Source organism: Chrysoperla carnea, chromosome 1 (assembly GCF_905475395.1).
Source record: "Chrysoperla carnea chromosome 1, inChrCarn1.1, whole genome shotgun sequence".
Classification (NCBI taxonomy): Eukaryota; Metazoa; Arthropoda; class Insecta; order Neuroptera; family Chrysopidae; genus Chrysoperla; species Chrysoperla carnea.
Window position 1 is genome coordinate 86,174,532 of NC_058337.1, and position 21,260 is coordinate 86,195,791.

Genomic DNA, 21,260 nt, shown 5'->3' on the forward strand with positions numbered 1-21,260 from the left:
CGGAAGATGAGAATATATCCGAACTCTTAAAGTAATATTGTATTATTTAATAAAATGCACAAAGTGATAAGAATAATTATATTATTTTATAAATATTACAAGATTAAATTTGCCTCCTTCTCTTTTATTTTTTTTATTTTAGCTTGTGTTTATTACTGAAAATCCCACTTTCACTGCTTGTTAACCGTCATTTTAGTATTGTGTTATAAATAAATACATAAAAGTCTTCTCAATTATAAGTATTTTCTATTGTAAGTAAGTATATTGACATTTATTTATTTCATTTACAATTGCAGTAGTATACACATGTCGAAAAATAGAGCTAGAGTACTAATTGATGATCTGTTAGTTTTTACACGGCTCGCAGGATAACAAATATGTCTACCACTGAATTCTGGATTAAATATAAAACCTATACAGGGTGTCTAAAACTACTGAATTCGAAGAGCAGAGGAATAAAATTCAAAGGTTACTTTAAAGTTTTTGGAGCCGGCTATTAATTATCTTTGTAATATTGAAAATATCTCAATTAATTTTTGTAAAATTGAAATTAGTGTTGGTAGTGCTGTAAACATTAAACTTATTAAACTTAGAGAAAAACAAAGAAGAAGACAAATTGTAGAAAAGTTTATTTTCTAAAACTTATTGTAAAAATTCCGTTTTGCCTAATATTAATCGAAATATTATCCAATTTCACAGATAATTAACGAAACTGTATCCCGTTAATAGTAAGTAGTATCCAAAACCAGCAACGAAAATTTATCATGAAAATTTCCTCTTTCTGTATCTTTCAAGTCAACTCTTTCAAAGTAGTTCGAACGTCACATGACTAGTCAAGTTAGCAACTTATTTATATTCATTGAATTTAAAGTTATAAATAAAATTATGAATAAAAATAATATTTGTATCACGTAAATGTTTTTAATGCTTTAAAAATATCGTAAAAGATAAAATTTATACGTCAATTTTATTAGTTTTTGAAGTTTAAACGTCAAAAATCAAAGTTTTTTTATGTTTTATTTTTGTAACGCGCCGTAAGGTAAAGTTTTTTTTTTTTTTTTTGTATAAACAGAATCTGAGATAAATTTTCTTCATGACGAAAACGTGGTTTTTTAAATTCAAGAAAATTCTTCCAAAAATTTGCGAAACTTTCGAAAATCCAACAAATGCAACCGAAAAGTCGCCATTGTTGTGTTGGTTTTTTAAACTCTTCTAATTTATAATGATAAAATAATGCGAGCACTGATATTAAACACTTTCTATACAAGATATTTCAACAATTAACTGAGTCAATTGTGTGTTTTCACTTGTTAAATCAAGAATACATCCTATTCAAAAACCACGCGAAAGAAAAATATTTTGAATAAATTTTTAGAAAAGTATTTTTCTATACATTTTCCGAAGCTCTATTTTGAAAAAAAGTATTTTAGATCATAAAACTGTTCAGTATATCACGCTTTTCATGCTGTATATGAATATCATATTGAAATAATTGATTAGCTCTAAATATCTTTTGTATATTAATTTTTATACATCTTTTTTTATTAACTTGTTAATATCTGACTAAACAGTATCACGTGCAATTACTTTAATTAAGTTACTGAATCGTAGTCTTACAAAATGAACACATCACTAGTACAACGAAAACGCTGTCAGTTGTATACAAAAGATAAAAATGTACGTCAATTACTGCCCGAAAATACGCACTGAAAAAAAAATTCTTTATACCAACCAATATGAGGTAGTCTCAATCAGTGTTGCCAACTTTCAACTCTAAGTCCCACTAAACAGGCGATAAAAAACCACTAAAAAACAGCTAAAGAACAATAATATTGCCAGAAATGATATTAAAATATTAAATTATTTAAATTATTTTCCCACTAAACGTAGAAAAATAGTAGAAAAAAACCACTAGTTTTAGTGGTAAAACCACTAAGTTGGGAACACTGGTCTCAATCTCATCGCGAGATCAAATATAGCGAATGGTGCCAAGAATGTGATACAACTACCATACGTCTAACAAATTTTAAATATTGTTGTTTTTAATAATATTAATATTATAACAAAATAGTGATGTGATTGTCACAACTACACGCTTTAAAAAAATTGCAAAAAATCGAGCAATTTTTTTCCTCGAATCTCCAATTTCGATAAAACTCAGTATATAAGGTAATTTTGACTCAACAAGTGCAAAAATCGGGCGAATTTAATAACTAGTCGAATAGTTTTTAAGATACGGATTGAAATCGATCCAAATATTACGATATCTCAGAAACTCTGCATCCAATCATTAAATTAACCTGATTTTTATACTTTTTAGATCAAAATTTCCCCATCCACCGATTTTCATCAAATTCCAAAAAAAAATTTTGTTGCGTTTTTCTCGATTTTATCAAAGGGGTATCCCTCAAAAAAATTGCAGAGAATCGAGAAATTTTTTTAATCTCCAATTTCGATAAAACTCTGCATATAAGGTAATTTTGACCCAAAAAGTGCATAGATCGGGTGCATTTGGTGACTGGTCGAATAGTTTTTGAGATACGGACTAGAAACTCTGCAACCAATCATTAAATTAACCTGACTTTTATATTTTTTTGATCAAAATTACCCCATCCACCGAGTTTCATCAAATTACAAAAAAAAAATTTTGGTTTGATAAATGTTGATCCTACAAAAAATTTATCATCCTTGTCCAATTATTTTCGAAAAACTGATTTTATTTTCAAACTTTGTACTAAAAACATAAAAACATAAAGTATTCCCTTTTCAGGAATATTTCGAAATTTGATTATTGAAAACCGCACCAAAGGATAAATAGTATCATCATTTCTTTTTGATACAAGATTACTACAGAGTGTACATCAACACGGTATTGAAAGTTGCCTAGTAAATATAATTAACATTTTTATGGGTAAAGTTTCAAACAACATAAGTAAATAAAAAAATTTCTTTATTCATATTTAAAAATTTCGAATTTTGATCGTATTCAAAAGAGTTAAAAAAATTTTTATACAAATACACATCTACTAAGGTGGGTTTGATTAATTATCCTAATGATGGTGGGTTTGATTAGGTGGGTCCTTTCGAAAATTCATCAAATATCAACTTAGCGAAAAATCTTAGGTTTTAATTTTTATTAGGAATATTATTTTTGTTGTTTTACTAGTAGAATGTTTGAAAAAATAAACCAGAACTTACGGTAGCATCAATAATGCCATACAAAATATCATATTCATATTTTCAGATAATTAACCCGTCAACATGCGCGTTATGAGCATTTTGTTCACGCCCGATTTAAAACTTTTATTTTTCAAATAATATATGTGGTTGAAACTTTTTCTAGCTTTCAATTTTATTCAAACTAACTACCATTAAAAAAAAAAATTACTGTGAGAAATTTGTGAGTATGTAAAGGTGTAAACCAAAAAATTTTAACTTTGGAAGTTTTCGGTTCTGTTTGTGTACTTTCATCTGTTCGTTCACAGTAAATTTAAAAAAAAATTATTTATCTGCAGCTTCATCCATACGAAACGACCCAGATCCTCCTCTGAGAGCTACGTCTTCAATTTTTAGAAGAGCAATAATGAGTTGACAGGCAGTGGGGCGACATTTTAACACAAAATTTTAATTATATTTATGTTAGCAATACAAAAAACGTTAATTATGAACGCTACTCAACGATGTCTTTACTTTCTTGGTAAAGTTTAATAGTGCACCTCACTCCTTAACTATTGGGTTTTGAACACATGTATATGAGGATTGAGAATTGATGGCACGGCGAAAAAAATTGTTTTTCATTCACATCTCTCGTGAGTAACAAATTGACGTTAAAAAAGTCTTAAAAACGAAGATCTATATACAAAAAGAGCACTTAGAATAAATCCCATTGGAAAATCGGAAGATCTTGAAGACTCTATTAACCATCAATATACATACTCTTCATATCAGACAGTAATGTAATCCGCTATCTAATATCTTAAGATCATGAACTTATATACATATTATATATATTTTATTACTGATTGAACATAAATATTCAGTGAAAGTAGAGTTACCAATTCGTATTACACAATAAAAAGATCAAAAAATGCGTGTCTACAATTTTAAAGAAGCTAAATACTTTTGAAAATTGGTTTACAATTTTTCTGGATTGTTATCATGTTTTAATTTAAACTTGATTTTATTCATATTCAGAACACATAAAAAAATGAATATAAATATGAGAAGAGATGTGTCAAATAGGAAAATTAAACATCAATGTCTGTTTTATTATTTGTTATATCATTCACTGGTCTACAACGTAAAAGTATTCAAAGTAATTTTAACAAAAATTCCGTCCGCGGTATGCTTAGAGTAGCGGGTTCGATTCCCGCCGTCACAACAAAATTAATTTAGTTAATAGTTGTAATGGGCTGAAGTAGTGCATAGTATATGCATGAAGGAGGTGCACTCAGCCTCTGAAATTGAGGAGCTGATAATTGAAATTATCAGCGGAAAGGTGGTAAAACACATATATGGTATCACATTGGGCTCTATAGCCTAAGTGTGTATTTCGTGGACTGCCAATATAACCCAACCTAACCTAATTTTAACAAATTTCTACTTAACTACCCATGCTGAATACAAATTGACAAGTAAAAATGATTTATTAGTTTAAGTTTTTACGATACTTGACATATTCCGATTTTAATGGTTCTAATCTCACTGAACTTGATAATTCTATAAATTAAAAAAATAGATAAAACCCTTCTGTTACGGATTAAGTATGGTGGCACACCAATGACACCAATGGCAAATCTGCTTGGATTTGAAAGTCGTAGCTATGCTGCTTGGACTACAATTAGGCTATACGAAATTTTGTTGCTTTATTTGTGAATGGGATAGTCGTGATAGAAAAGAGCATTATAAAAAAAAAGTTGTGGCTCCATCGCCAGATCCATCCGCCTGAAAAAAAAATTTTTTTTAATGTTCTTTTAGTTAACCCACAAAAAGTAGTACTTCTGCCATTGCATATTAAAGTAGGACTGATGAAAAATTTCGTAAAAACAATGAACAAAAAAGTGACGCCAAAGAAGGTCAAGGAAGGTATATTCCATTTATAGAAAAAAAAGCCTGAGATGATTTTCGCCTTGTTGCAAAAAACTTCTTAGGAAATAAAAGGAGTGACAACTATGCTGAACTCATAGAAAATATGTTATCATCATTCCAAATACTGGATTGAAACATGTGCTTGAAAATCCACTTTTTACATTCTCATTTGGACTTTTTTCTGGATGAGGAGCGGTTCCATCAGAATATTGCAAACATAGAAAAACGCTATCAATGCCATTGTAACGTTTCAATGTGGTAGGATTATAGCTGGACTGTTTGTGAGGTCGAGTACAAGTGAGGTCGAGTTAGTAAATGAGAAACATGGGTCAAGGTTTTTTTGTCCGTAGGACCCATCTTGTAAGCCGTAAGATATAACCAAAGCTTAAAAAAAAATGTTTCTTATAAAAAAATATAAACAAATTTTCTTTGAAACATTTTTTCGTAAACATCACTGTTTAACCGTGAGAGCGCAAATTAGCTTAGAAACTTTATACGGTATGTATATACAGGTACCTACTGTTTAAATTTTAAATTTATACGATACATATATTATGTATGTGTTTGTTTGTTTATCTTTCCTTACTTACAACGTAAAAAAACAAACGATTGCGTAATCAACACTGTCTATACATGGTAACTCAGTCAATTGTCTTTTTTTCACTTGTTTTAAGTTATTTATCTTACTTTTGCCAATATGATTGAATTATTGTATCTTGATGAATGTTTAGAGTGCATGTCATTCCATGCATATATTTGGAGTATATTACTACCGCATTATTGCAATAGTGAACAATTCCTTTTCACAATAAATATTATGCTACGTTATACATAACATCTTAGGCATACAATGTTACTAAGATGTACACATAGATGGCATTCTTTAAGTATGTAATTATTTGAATTTACTTCCAACTACTTAAGTCTTGTGCAATTGATACGATAATAATAAGAATGGTGAAATTAAAATGGCCAAACAAGTTAATTTTTATTGTAAGAAAGAAAAAGTGATTGAACATAGGTATAATATACCTTTACTTTATATCTGACTGATTATTTAAAACTGATTATGGTAGGGATACCAGAAAATGGCAGTTACATTTGCACTAAGAAGAAGGCACACATTTTTTTTTTTTAATAAACAGATTTATTTATTTAATAATATTATGATTTTGTAAATCAATAGTTATTAATTTTTTGTACTATAATTACATGCAGTAATTAATTATTTAAGTAATTAAATTATTGTATTATTACTTTATTTTTTATTGTAAGTTTTATTTTATAAATAGTGTGCTTGTTGGTTGGATAAATAATTTTAGTGCAAAATGGGACCATTGTTAAATTTGTTAATCTTTATTACAACATGTGTTATAGTTTTAAATTCACATTCCGTATGTGGGCAACAACGAAATTTAAAATTTGGTAAGGAGCGTTTTAATTTAATTTAATAATAAACTTGTTGAAAAATCGTTCAATTTATTATTTTTTAAATATTATTTAATTTTGAGAAAGTCTTAAAGAGTTTCAAATAATTGAAAATTAAATAATTGTATTTGGTGTTTATCCCAAACCAAGAATCGTGCTATGAATATTATCAAAAAAATTAAATGGAAACTCTAGAATAATTCGAAATAAATTTCGATTTTTGCCCTAATTTCAGATCAATTTTTGTATTATTTAAATACGTGTTTTGAACACAATTTATTGATCGTCAGTATGAACGCAGTCGCTACCAAATTAGCAACGAGTATCATACAATATAAGAGTAATTACGATTAGCTCATTCAAACTGATGATGACTACATGGTAGACGAAATACTTATTTATATAATACAAAAATTGATATAGGAAATTGGAACAAAAATCGAAATTTATTTTAAAAATCATGACACAATGACTATACAATTGATAATTATCAGCACATGCACAAGCATTCTTCGCAATTTTCTATTAAAACTCCAGTAATTGAATGCTGTAGCATTAGACATCTTATTTTTTCTTAGTGTTCAGATATCGTATGCTTTCTTTACAAAGTTTTCAGAATATCAAATGCCGAAAAAGTCTTTTTCAAATGTTAATAATAAGTTGGTACAATTTAAATTTTGGTGAGATAATATAATTGGAAATTCGATAAATCGAATTGAAAAATAGAAATTGGAAAAGTTTCAATTTTTTTAAAAATACTAGGTCATCAGATAAGTTCTAAATCGTTGGTAATTTGAAAGGGGAATATTTTTTATTGAAATCATTTATAATGAAATTGATCTGAAATTGCTATAAAAATTTGGAAAAGTTTAAGGTTGAGCTTGGAAAACATGCAGACGAATATAAATTCCGCGGTGAAAATTAAACCGTGATCGCATGTTTAAAAAATTAAGAAATTTGCAATTTTAATCATTGCTCGAAACAAAATTATTGAAAAGACGATATGTGGTAAAAATTGACAGGAAGTTTGCAACTGTCGAAAGGGTTGAAAAATGAAATGCAATTTTAAAAAACAAATGTATTCACCATCATCATCATATATAGAAAAACGTTTTCGAACAATTTGATTTCTATAGCTCGATACTCGAGCGACGATTAAAGCTAAGGAAAGGAAAAATAATCGTGAAAGTTTTGTTTCCTTAAAGTCTCACGGTCTAAGAGGGCTCAATGTAATGTATCTACTACCTACTTTAAATGAAAGTTATGGTGGAAGTGCAGTGAAGAACATATAAATATATAGTGCAAAAAGGAAGATCTCAAATACATGTTAAACTCAATTGATGATTTTTTCATTCAAGAAATAAAAAAATTGGAAAATTACAAACTTTTATTTTATTAAGTCACGATGAGATCACAGGTCATACTTGTATGAATATACATGTAGATGCATGAGCACTCTAGGTCATAAGGCCGCATGTTATAATACAGTTTTTCTAATTTTTATTTCTTTAAAATAAACAATTTTATTTTCTCTCAAAGCTCTCTATAAAAGTACCAATTGACAACTCTAACAAGGTTTTAGAGATTTAATCTGTTCCAATTTTTAATCCTCTATTTTTTGAAAAGTAAAAAAACGCGTTTTCTCCTGGATTTACCTCCAATTTGACCAGATTGAGTCTTAGATAAGAACGTTTTCGATCAAGTCACCTTTCAAACATAAAACAGTAAATCAAAATCGCTTCATTCGTTAGGAAGCTACTTGACCGCGGAGAAACACGCAAATAAACAAATACACACGTTAAACACGTAACACTTTTCTGTGGCTTAAGCTAAAAATGTATCCAACGACATTTCATATAAACAAAAATATAATATACTAGACGTATCATAATTTTCAACCAATTTCCTTTAGTCCAGCGTACGTCTTTAGAAATGATAAGCGACTTATACTACCGTTATGAAATGCAAAGGTTGAAAGATTAAAAGAAGCAGCATGATGAAAATTAGACAGAATTGGTTCTTGTTATTATAATTTCCAAAATATTATTCTGTTTCTTTTTAAACAAATTTAGGCAGTTAAAAATTTATTAATCAAAATTAGAATTTTTTAGTTTTAAATTTGATTCAAACCACAAAACTATTATGGAAATTAAATACCACCAATTTATATAATAATTGTATAATTTCCATAAAAAAAATGAATCAAAACTAGTTTAAAGTATAAATTAACTTGTTTTGTTTATAGGTTACTAAAACCTATAAGATTATTTATTTACTTATTACATTAATTACTCATTAAAAATTATTATATTTGTAATATTAAAACAATTGTAAAAATCAGTATATATTTACCAAATAGGTATGTTGACATTTGTCATTTTCATTTTATCCATCAGTTGTACGCATCATAATTAAGTAAAGAAAAGCAACAAAAGGCACAAATGAATAAATAATTAATTTAATTCAAATGTAAAAGTCATTGAATGTAATTAAGTTAACGGCTTTTCCCCTATTGGGTAATTATAATTAAAAGAAAGATTACTTATAATGCAAGAGAAAATTGTATTGAATTTCTTTACAAATGTTAAAAAATTTGAGAGAAATAAAAAGTTCCCTCATGACAAAAGATATATAACGGTTTTAGGTCGATTTTCGAAGACTTTGTTGATAGAAGCGCAGGAAAATAAAGCATTTTAAAATTATTAATATAGAAATAGTCTAATTCTATAATTCTAATATCCTGATCTATTTCAACCTATTCCACCAGTCGCTGAGCCGGTTTTTATGGCCGATTGAGTTCCACGAAAACGACCCATGGTTTTCTACAGTAAATGCACCTAATTCAAATGCCGGCATCTAACTTCAAATGATCATATCTCCGGGAAAAATTAAGTTAGTGATTAAGTTTGAAAAATCAAATTAGAGTTAAGTGGAAAATTTTTCATTTATATTACATTTATATTACAAGATGGCATATTCATATTATTGGTATTTTATTTTTGGCCGTTAAATTACATGTAATTTTTTCATAAAATTTTCTAATTTAAACCGGTGTAATATCTTTTTATACAATATTTGGGTATTGTAAGATACTTAAATTAAATGTTTCGACCATTAGCTTGAAAATGAGACGTAGAGTTTCCTATTTTCATTAGAACTCGAGATATAATCAAATATGTCTAAAACAAAGTGCTAGTTTCCGGTATTCTCCCAAAAATTTTTTCTATTCAATATTTTTGAAAAATTCGAGATGTTAATTTTAGAGAATAGTATTATCGATTTCACAGTAAAAAAAATCATTACCTAGCATACTTGGTAGCGTTATAAATAACTAAATTTCCTATAAAAAGTTACCGCGCCTCAACTCGAAAAAACAACCTTGATTTTTTGCTTCAGCAGAAAAAATAGGCTGAAAACCATAGGTCGATTTCATGGAACTTAATCGGCCACGAAAACCGGTCCAGTTTCCGGAGTATATAGCCTCATCGAGATATTATATTTAAAATTAACGTACAATTACATGCCTGGGCTACTGTCCTACATCCCGGCAAGGATACGCATAATAGAATCTCGATCTAAAAGCAGCATTGGAATGCACGAATTTAAACGAGACTGTATACACAACATTAAACACGTATTATTAGGATTAAACACATATTCGATGTTTATATATACAAACAATAGCTGTATTTAATTGTTGAGTGATTGAGTTTTACGTATTTTCGATTCAGTGTAATCGAACCAAGGATGAAACCCGATTGAGTAGTTTAAAATTAACACAACGAGCAAAGTGGTTTTACATAAATCTACTAATAACCAACGCACATTGATGAAATAAATGTTAACATACAAAACAACGAAGTATTTGAATTCGAAATTGTATAACCAGTGTGTCTCCGTCATATTCCTAGTGCCCAAAGAGTAAGCAATTAAAGAAAATCGGGGGATTGTAAGTGTTTGCCATTATACCGCTAAAACATGAAAAAAGAATCAGAGAAACCTTGGAATATATTCGGGATATAGAGTGCAGTGATTTCCATTATACCAGATAAACAGTTTTTAACGTTCCACCCCCTTATTTTAGGTGGGAAATTTTGAAAAAATAAAATTTATGTATTTAGTCATTTTCAATCTAGTTTATTTGAACGAGCAAAAGCGAAAAAATGAAAAAATCTTTTATCATCTTTCATCTTAGGAATTACAGCATCTAACTTTTGATTTTCAAATGGGCCACTATTTTAATTACTTGACCTTCTGTACACAGCAACAAAAATGTTTTTCGAAAAAGATATCGTCGTCCATTTGAAAATCAAAAGTTGAATGCTGTACCTACTTACAGATCTTAGCCAAGAAAATAATTTTATTTTCTATTTATATTTTTTATAATCAAAGAATGTTTATGTCTACCTCATAGATAAAAAAATAAACTATGTAGAATCTAAAATAGATAAAAACATTCATGAATTTTCTTTCCTTCTGAAAGTTTTATTAGGCGCCGCGCTCGTTGGAATTTTTAATAAATTTAATAAATTAAATAGTAGATCGTACTAGTCATATAGTCTATTTGATATTGATTGAGCTTTAGACAAAAGCTTAAGAGGTATTTTCGGTATAAAATTGTCCATGACATACGCTATTAAAATTTAAATTTTTAAATATTCTAAATGTACGTAATTATTATTTTTTGAGTTGGCTCTTAACAATTTAGCAATATTTTTAAATATATTTCACAATGTTGTTCGAACATTAAGTTAAGTATTTTCGTCAATATAGAATGACATATTGGAATTTACTTATGCTAAATAAAAGCTATTATTAACAAATTTATTATTTATTTAGAACTTCAAATGATTACGTAAACAGTAATATTTAACCAAATATTTGGCTAATTTTTGTTGTAGAAATTACTAATTTAAATCAATATATTATTTTGCGTCAGTCTCATTATTAGTGATGTTCCGACTAGTAGGTGCCCAAGTGACTATGCGGCCACTTTTCAATAAAATGTAATAATGAAAAATGAACTTTGATTGTTGATTAACATTTTAATTTTAAAATCAGTCCTACACATTTTGAAATGTAGAGCAACCTTTTCATTGTAAAGCAATCAATCTCTAAAGTTATTTAATTTTAAGGAAAAAATATTTATGACATTTATCAAACAAAATTACTAATTTTATTCAAAAATTTGTGTGTTACCAAAGAAAACGACCTAAAAAATTATCAATATTGATAATATTAATTCCGTAAATCGTAAGTTAAATTTAAAAAAAAAAATTGAGGTTTTAAAAAGTATTAATCAAAGTGTACTCTATAAAATGTAGAATCATTCGGCATCCGAAATGGAACTATATTTCTAGTATTAAATTACGACAAAATATAACGTAAGAAAGGGTTTAGCTTCACTCCCTACGCTAAGGCTATCTAAGATTTTGTAAACCACCTCCCTGTCTCTCGGAACCCATACGTAATTAATGAATGGCCCTTTATTATTTTACACAATAACAGTCTAATATCCTCGAAGCCGTGATTGCTTTATGAATAGCTTTCGAATAGTCCACGGATAACTTTAATCCCATTGAAATCTCGTAAGTACTTTTTTTCGCGTGATAACAAAAAATGAATGTATAGTTTTCAGGACAAGTTATTCTGTGCCACTCCTAAATGAGTATCCTATAACTCATCAATTAATATTTCCAAATTTTCTTATTCTACTAATATACATATATTACATTGTGTTTCTGGTCCACAATGTGCTTAATGGCTTAAAGCAGTGCTGGGCAATTCTTACTCTTCAGAGGATCTAGCTCTCAAGGTAGGAGCAGGTATAGGATCAGATATTCTCAATGAGTATCATCCATCTCACTTCGGAAAATACCTCTTTTGTTAAAAATCACTCAGAGTACAACAAAGTCAAAACCTGTACACCATTTTCTTAAAGGGCTAGCATTTAGCATAGGAAAGAGAATAGTTTATTTGTTTTTCCTGCTCATTTTATCATTGAGGTACCGATATCGCTATAGCCAATATGTTTCCCTTGACACTATCAATTTAGATGAGATACTTTTCCACCTTCTCTGAGCTTAGACATGAAAATTAGAAGTGAAATTAACACACAAAACTAATAACACTAAGCGAAAATGAAGATTTATATGAAAGTGGTTATCAATCACGCGATTATGAATAAAAATAATTCTTCTAATTCTTTTACGTTTTTTTTTTATATATTATTATACTACAAATTATGGTAATTTAAAAAAAAATAGCCATTGGTTATTTTATTAATATTTATAAACAACAACAAAAAAACACATGGGTCAATAATATTTATAAAAATATTATGGCATGCATTTTAGAAAACACTTTCTTTTTCAAAATATATTATTTAATTTTTGTTCTTCATTAAATAAGATTTAGCCTGATAGAAGAAATTATACTTATTGTTAATTATTTTAATTTTTAGTTTAGTTTATTCTTAATTTGTCTTGAAAATTTTTGATAATAATTAATGATGTAAATGTGTAATGTTGCGGTCAGTCAAAATGCGAACACCAAACAACACCGCAAATAGGTTATTATCAAATGGGCATAATAATGAATTAATTAATTGTTTGTATTCACTTTACGATGTTATATAGTATTGGGTATTTGCACATTTTCGTTGTTGTTTGGTATTCCCTTCGATTCTGGCCATATATTTACGTTGCATTATGCAGTAAGACGTTTGAATAAAACAACAGACTACGCGGTTTAGCTAAAATTGGATATACTGACATCGTTTTATTGCACAAAAAAGTGTATTTTTTCCTCTAAAAGAATTTTCAAGTTTAAAAAATTAATTGCATCTAATTTAATTATTGTATATACATTTATAGGGCTGACTGGCCAGCTGTGTTCTCACATTTTACTGACTGACTGTCACAACTGTTATTTATATGCAATATACAATCTGTATAAAAATTTTCAGCTTTAATAACTTCATTTAAATACCCCGCAATCATAACCGTTTTGATAGCATATGTCTGATCTCTGTTCTACCGTTCGCTTGACTGACCGAGTATGTGTATGTACAATAACAAATCCTCAAATGATCAGTTTTATTAAATTGAGATAATTTTTTTTTGGTCTGGCTCTCAATCTATTTACAGACTTTTAGTTAAAACTCAGAATCGCGGAGTAGCTCATAGGTAAAGGCATGTACATAGACATAGTATGTCCTTTATGGACTGTAATAATAATTAACAATTTAAGATTGTGATTTCAATGGAATAGTTGAAGAAAATGTTTAGTTCAAATTTTCAAATTGCTATCAATTAATTATTAAACTTAGAAATTTCGAGTAGACCATGAGAGTAGTCAAGTAAAATGATGAATATTTGATCTAGTTGATCAATTAATGACATTTTTAACATGGAATTTTTAATAAATGAAAAACAATAGTGTATTACACATCTAGGAAGCAAAGGTAAAGAATGTCTCAGTTCTCATATTCATTGACAAACATTGGGATCTGAGACATTCTTTACTTGCTTCCGTGTTGAGTATAATACTGTCTTTCTGCTCGAGGAATGTGAAATGCGGTAAATGCGTTTAGCACAACGAGGCGAAAGTTGACATTTCCCGCCTGAAGGAGAGAAAAAATAATTTCTTATTTAAAATATAGTGCATCTTAATAACGAGTGTTGTTAAACTGAATGATCGTTGAAATCAACTTTCGTCAATACCGAAATTTCAGAAATTACAAATGGATCAAAATCAAAATAATTGTTTTATTTCTTAAAAATATAAATTATTTGTTTAAATTAATTAATAGGTATATGAACCTAATGTAAAAGTTGTTTTATAAACCTATATAATTTAAAAATTTTAAAAGTATTATTTGTGTGTACAGCTAGTTTTAATTTTTTTTTTATAATTTTATTATATAAAATTGGTTATTTATAATATATGATATAAGAATAAATATTTATTATAATAAATATCTATAAATTTTGCACACATACATGAACAAGTTGTATTTAAGGATTCCGTACCTATTGTCAGAAATCTTTTTGTTTTTCTATCTTCATTTTAAAAAACGGATTTTAAATTTATTAAATTAAAATAATTCTCCAAAATAAAAAGCTTGACTTTCGTACATATTTATATCTTATCTTATCAATGATGTGAAGTTATTATCTATTAAAAATTTCGTGTAGGTACTAGTTTTGTATACAGTATCCCAACTTTTTTGGAGACAAAATGGTTCAATGAGCCAAACCTTAGTTACTTTTGACCTTAGAGGAAGGAAAAACGTTCCAATCTCCTTATTGTTTTATGACCTTTGCTTTTCGAAAATATATTCAAATACTTTTCATTAAATGTATAATGTTGATTTCTTCTTTATCGAGAAACATGTTATATTTACTCACAAAATTTGTAATTTGAGTATAAAGTAGTGCGTCATTACAGTCATTAATGGTACTGTACATAATACTTAGTACATGTACATAGCAGCTTATTTATAAGCTTCTTTTTTTTTTTTTGTTTATCTCGAGAAAACAAGAAAAACAAGTCGATTAAAATTAGCATATCTAAATTTTCCTAAATCTTTATTTTATTAAATAGTAGTTTTTAAGATATACACGAAACTTGCCTTTTTTTACTTTATCGGTCCCGTTGTATGTTAATTATGAGCACTTTTATTATAAATATTTCGCTTCACCATCGATGGGAATTTTTTTTTTTTTTTTTTTGTTTCGACAAATTAAATACATACATATTAACGCTATATTGCAATTTCATCAAATTCTTAAGAAAAGTGAATGTATAGCCAAACTACCTTAATGGATGCCTCAACGAAACAGTCAATAGATTCGACATATTTTGCATACTATTAAATGCTAAAATGAAAACATCTGTATATCATTTTAATTCCCACTTGATCATTTTTTTCAAAATAATTATATTAACATAAAAAATTATTTCTCATATTTTTACTTTCTTCAAATTATTTTTATTATATACACTGCTACTGGACTTTATAATCGAATTATATAATTAAGAAGATAAATATCTACAATTTATTTTTAAGAAATTTATTGTAACTTATTGCATGGAGACTCATCTTTATTTTATTTCAATTAAACAGTTCGCGTATGTATAGTACGTTTCAACTGCGTAACGTACTATGCATTAGGGAATTTCGATGATTTTTTTGTAGCTTAAATAAAATCTCATTCATGTAACAAACAGCGGTATCGCTTTCTAGCAAAACAGAATTTAGCAACGTATTCTTATAGCAAACATAGAATATGAGTCAGAAAATAAACCCGATCTCAGTCATAAATACTCCACATTTATGGTCAAATTTTTTAACGGTATTTTCTTATTTTATTAAGAAATATCAAAAACTTGTATATAATAACTTGCAAATTCCAAAATTTTTATTTTTAGATAGGGTAATTTTGATCCAAATATATAAAAATCAGGTTAATTTAATGATTGGATGCAGAGTTTCTGAGATATCCCAATATTTGGATAGATTTTAGCCTGTATCTCAAAAACTATTCGACCAGTCGTCAAATGTACCTGATTTTTTAACTTTTTGTGTCAAAACTACCTTTTGTACTGAGTTTTATCGAAATTGGAAATGACAAAAATTTCTCTATTTTTTGCAATTTTTTTAAGGGGTTTTTTACCCCTTTGATAAAATCGAGAAAATTGCAAAAAAAATTTTGTTTTGAAATTTGATAAAACTCGGTGGATGGGGTAATTTTGATCCAAAAAGTATAAAAATCAGGTTAATTTAATGATTGGACCTATAGAGTTTACAATGTCAGTCAGTATCATAGGCAAAACTTCAATTTTAAAAGAGTTCCCCACCAAAAAATTAAAATCCATAAAATTGTGAACAAAAGGGTGGATAAGTGAGGGCTATAACGAGATAGTCTAAAGGAGAACTTTCCCAGCAACGCGGGTGGGTATCTGCTAGTACCTAATAAAATTGTGAAACTTGTGTATTATGTTCAGTATAACTGTTTGAAATAAAAGCGTTTCGATTCGTTACCCTGTATTAGGCTTGAATTCTTTAACATATATTTTTATTCTTTAACAAAATTATAACAAGTTAAATTTTTGAATATTTCAGTTGATTATTTTCGAGGATGTAATAAACGTCAATCCAATTTTGATAATTGTGTCAAGGATGCATTAAATGCTGTACGGCCATTTTTTAAAACAGGTATTTAATGTTTTATAACATTTACAAACTTCCTTATACATAAAATATGTGTTTGTAAGATTTCCGTATTTTACCTTTCTAAAATGTTCTGATCTAATAATTTAACTCTTCAAAATATTTATTTTATTTTTTTAGGTGTACCAGAGTATAATATACCACCATTTGATCCATTTTACGCTGACGAAGTTGTCCAAATACGTGGTGGAAATAATTTAAATTATAAATTAAAATTGAAAAATATTACGGAATCAGGATGGACTTTGTCACAAGTTACAAGATTTAGGTAAATTTATGGTAAAGAGTTAAAGATGAAAAACAAAATTAGGCATAGAATTTAACAAGGATAAAAAGGTGCCCCAATATACTAAATAAGTAAGATAACTTTGTTTGATAAAGAAGGAAAGCTACGATTTTTAACAGCCTTTTTAACACCAAGATGCATCAGAAGAGAGATAACAATGAAACTGACCATCCACATGGAACCTAATATCAATTGTTTTGATGTAGTTCTTTACCTATCTATCATAGAAAAAATCTTTGTAGGCAAATTTAAGAGATTCTGTTCATTTCTGACCTTATATTAGAATTGGCATCAAATGTTTGTCATCATCAAAGAATTGTCATCACAAGTCTATATTTTCATGGAAGATACTACTAATAATTATGAACTCTTATCAAAATTCGACAATTTTGATTCAAATTAGACTTATTGGAAGCACTTTACGCCATATCCGGCCACTGAAACCTTCTATACTCGCGAACTATAATTTATTAATATTCATATCTGTTTATCCATAATAGAGAAGTTGCATAAATTTTTTTTTTTTTTTTTTGTGACAAATTGATATATAAATGAAAGAATACTTAAGGATGTATGAGCATGACAACAATGTTTGATTTAAAGGCTCAAAATTTGTTTGTAGGTAGTCTTTTACTCAAAGAATATGTGGTTAAAATTTCAGCTTAGGTAACCGTGCAAATTTTTAAGAAAAAGTCATTAAAAATCGATATAAAATACATTGGCTCTTATGGAGGAATCTCAAAAAACGACATATTTTGGAAGTTTTTGATAATTTTCATTTGGAATGAATGAAAACAAATTTAAAAAAAACTTTTTATAGAAAGTAAACATATTAGCAATGAATTAGAAAAGAAAAAAAACTAAGTGTCACCGTCCATATAAGGGATGTAAGAGCAGGGTAGATTAAGGGTTGAAATTATTTTTATCTTATTTTCAACTTTGATGATGAATTTTGTTATAACTTCATGAATGTAGACGAAAAATAAGAATAAAATTTTTCGATATGTGTCTTGGTTTTCGAAATATCGAAAGCTAAATAATTAAACAAAATTTTCAATTTTTGATATTTTGAAAATTAAGCCAGATATCGAAAAATTTTATTCTTACTTTTCGTCTTATATCGTCAAGTAATAATATAAATTTATCATCAAAATTGAAAATATCTATTTTTAAATTTGTGCCCCCACTACCATGCTCATACATCCTTAATTCACCTAAAGTATGTACATTAAAATATTTTTTTTTTTTTTTAAATTAATAATTCCGTTTTTTTATTAATTATTAATAAAAAATAGTTATATTTTTGAATAAATAAAACGGCAGTGACGTATTAATTTCCGTTGAGGCTGTGATCCAATCGGTTCCTATGGAAATTTGCGTTATAATATAGTGGAAGCCAGCTAAGACACAAACCATTTGTAATTATTCATGATATTATGGCGCTACGAAAGCAAGATGTTGACGTCACTGCCGCTTGAATTTATAGTTTAGAAAAACCATTTTCAATTCTTAGTTATTTTTAGTAATCTTTGGAAAAAAATAAAAAAACATGCAACTTCTCTTTTCTGTAAATTTGTGCTAAATATTTTTAAAGTGGATAATTAATTGATCTCTAAGTATGCTTTTTTGTATACACTATTTACACTAAGTCATCCACGGTTTGTGTATGAAGTCACCGTAATAGTAACATCCTTTTCTATTTACACACTTTCCTGGAAACATGTTAAATTATCCCAAAATTCCTGGATTCACGCCTATTCCTTAAGATTGGACTTGAAAGATAATTAATAAAATTTGTTTACTGTTTTAGGAGTGATTTTACAAAAAATTTAATACAATATACACAAAGTTTCCCAGATAAACATTTGTCTGGGGAATATGAATTCGTTGGTACTATGTTAGGTAGAAAAATGTATAATAAAGGACACTGGAACCTTTCATTATACGATCTGGTACAAACAACAACCATTACAAGAAAACCAGTAAAAATGTCCAGCGGTAAAATTAATTATAATACACCATTAAAAGTAAATGTAAATGTTCAAACAATTAAAAATTTAAGCTTGCATATCAGTAATTTAGTACGAGGTATAAACTTTGTTGGTAAGTAGAGATTAGTTTTTAAAATCATTTTAAGTAGCCCAAGCCCTTGAGAAATTGTAGTCCTTAAAAATTAACCAACATTTAGTTAGCAGCATAAAGAGCATAAGCCGAACCGCTTTATGAATGTATTTTATTCGTAACTATTATAAGCTTATTATAAGCTTTTATTTAACTTAATTTTTGTACGTACGTATTTATGTATGTTAGATCAGATTAAATATAGCTACTGAATATTAAAGTAATTTTCCACAATCGATGAAAATTTACATACACGTTTAGTTTGGATTACAATGCTAAGTGATGTCATTCTTAATCCAATATGGCGTACTGTCCAAGATGAGGGATAGTCAAAGAAGCAATAACATAGAACCGTAATGTGGCCATCAAAAGATTAATCGTCATAGAGAGAGACCTAAAAAAGTATGCGTATAGCTGTCTTCGTCTGTCTAATATTACCTCTATGAAATACACAGACATGCACTTATTTATACAATAATTCAAAATATTAATATTCTCGCTTTGATAGGCTGCAAGACAAAGAGGGAAGACGGTCCCTTTTTTAACGGTCAATAATTCACTTATTGCGTTTCCTATGCTTTTAAGCTTCTATGTTATATATAACCTCTTTGGGGACAGTGCATTAAATAATGCATAAATTGGATGACAATGTATTTTTATGATAAGCATGACCTGATTTGCCCATCGCTTCCACCATATTTTGTATAAATACATTTTTTAGTTTTAAATTAAAAGTTAAAAAATAACTTTTTATAGTACAAGCATTTATTGTACTTAAAAATAGAAAATTATTATTTCTATGAGTCATTCATACATAACTATTTGTAAAACTAGAAAAGGTAAAACTTGTACAAATATTCATGTGATTCATAAAAAGAATTCTATTTTTTAGTACAATGAAAGCTTGTTCTTTACTTATCGTGCTATCTTCATATTAAATTAGTGCAACACTACGTTAAGAGTTTAATATTTCCAAAAATGATATTGAGAATTTGTCGGTTTTTATTTTGCCATCAGATTGTTCAGGTCTGAAAAATAGCTTGTTTAAAATTTGTTATCCATTTTCTATCAATGAATCAAGATCCATTTGAAAAGGGTTTAAATAAAACCCCATTTAAAGATATCATCCAAAAACCAAACACCCTACATTTCTACCCAAAAAATGCATCCATGGAATTAATTGGAGATTCAATATCATTTTACTTTTATGACAAAAAATATTATTTGTCGTCACTGGGTTGCTTTTAATTCTATTATTAATTTTTTTAATAATTTTTAATTTATTTATTTACAGAAACTATTCTGGACCGAATAATTAATTCAACATGGGAACCAGGTTTTGTGGTTACACGGCCATTAATTAATGATCTAGTCAGTACAGCATTTACAGAAATATTTAATAGATCATTTAAGGATTTCGATTTCAATATTTTATTTCCCTAGACAATCTACTGAAAGCTTAGCTTCGTGAAACATCCTTGTTGTAAATAATTACTCATTATTTAAAAGTTGGCTACAGTCAACTTGCCTCCTAAAATAAAATAAAAAACACTGAATTAATGTAAAATGTACCTACATTACTTCAAACTTTGCGATATCAAATATCTGACGTCTTATTTCAGTAAATTTACAAAATATAAACATATTTCAGTCAAATAAATCCGTCAGAAACCATGGATCTAAAATCAACGTCTCCAACGATTACAATGATTTTTGAGATATTTTTTCTCTTTCATATGTATGTATTGTTGTAAAAATGCTTATTGTTGATATATAAAACTATTAGCATATGCGTCGTACTTAAATAAAAACCAAATGGTGCCTGATTTCTTGTACCTTATATTTTTTTGTTACGCAAATAATTAAACAATCTTGCCTGTTTTCTGTGAAAAATTCATTAAAACGACGAAAACTAAAAATACTTTCTACTTAAAGATAGAATAAATAATTAAATAACCTAGTCTTAAGATTTTTTACAAATTTTAAAAGCTCAAGACAATTTAAGTTTAATTTAACTCTTAGTAAAATTTCAAATCCTCCACTATACCCAAATCAAATTTAATTCAAATAAATCGTATCTCGACTATATTCCGACTATCA

General features: G+C 27.8%; 1 protein-coding gene across 1 annotated transcript; it reads left to right on the forward strand.

Annotated features, from left to right (window-relative positions):
* The first annotated feature begins 6,383 nt into the window (after window positions 1-6,383).
* LOC123304999 lies at window positions 6,384-20,976 on the forward strand. The gene is made up of 5 exons (XM_044886582.1): window positions 6,384-6,513; window positions 16,646-16,738; window positions 16,874-17,021; window positions 18,850-19,142; window positions 20,455-20,976. The coding sequence occupies exons 1-5, from the start codon at window positions 6,417-6,419 to the stop codon at window positions 20,601-20,603; spliced, it is 780 nt and encodes a 259-aa protein (XP_044742517.1). The 5' UTR covers window positions 6,384-6,416; the 3' UTR covers window positions 20,604-20,976.
* The last annotated feature ends 284 nt before the right edge of the window (window positions 20,977-21,260 follow it).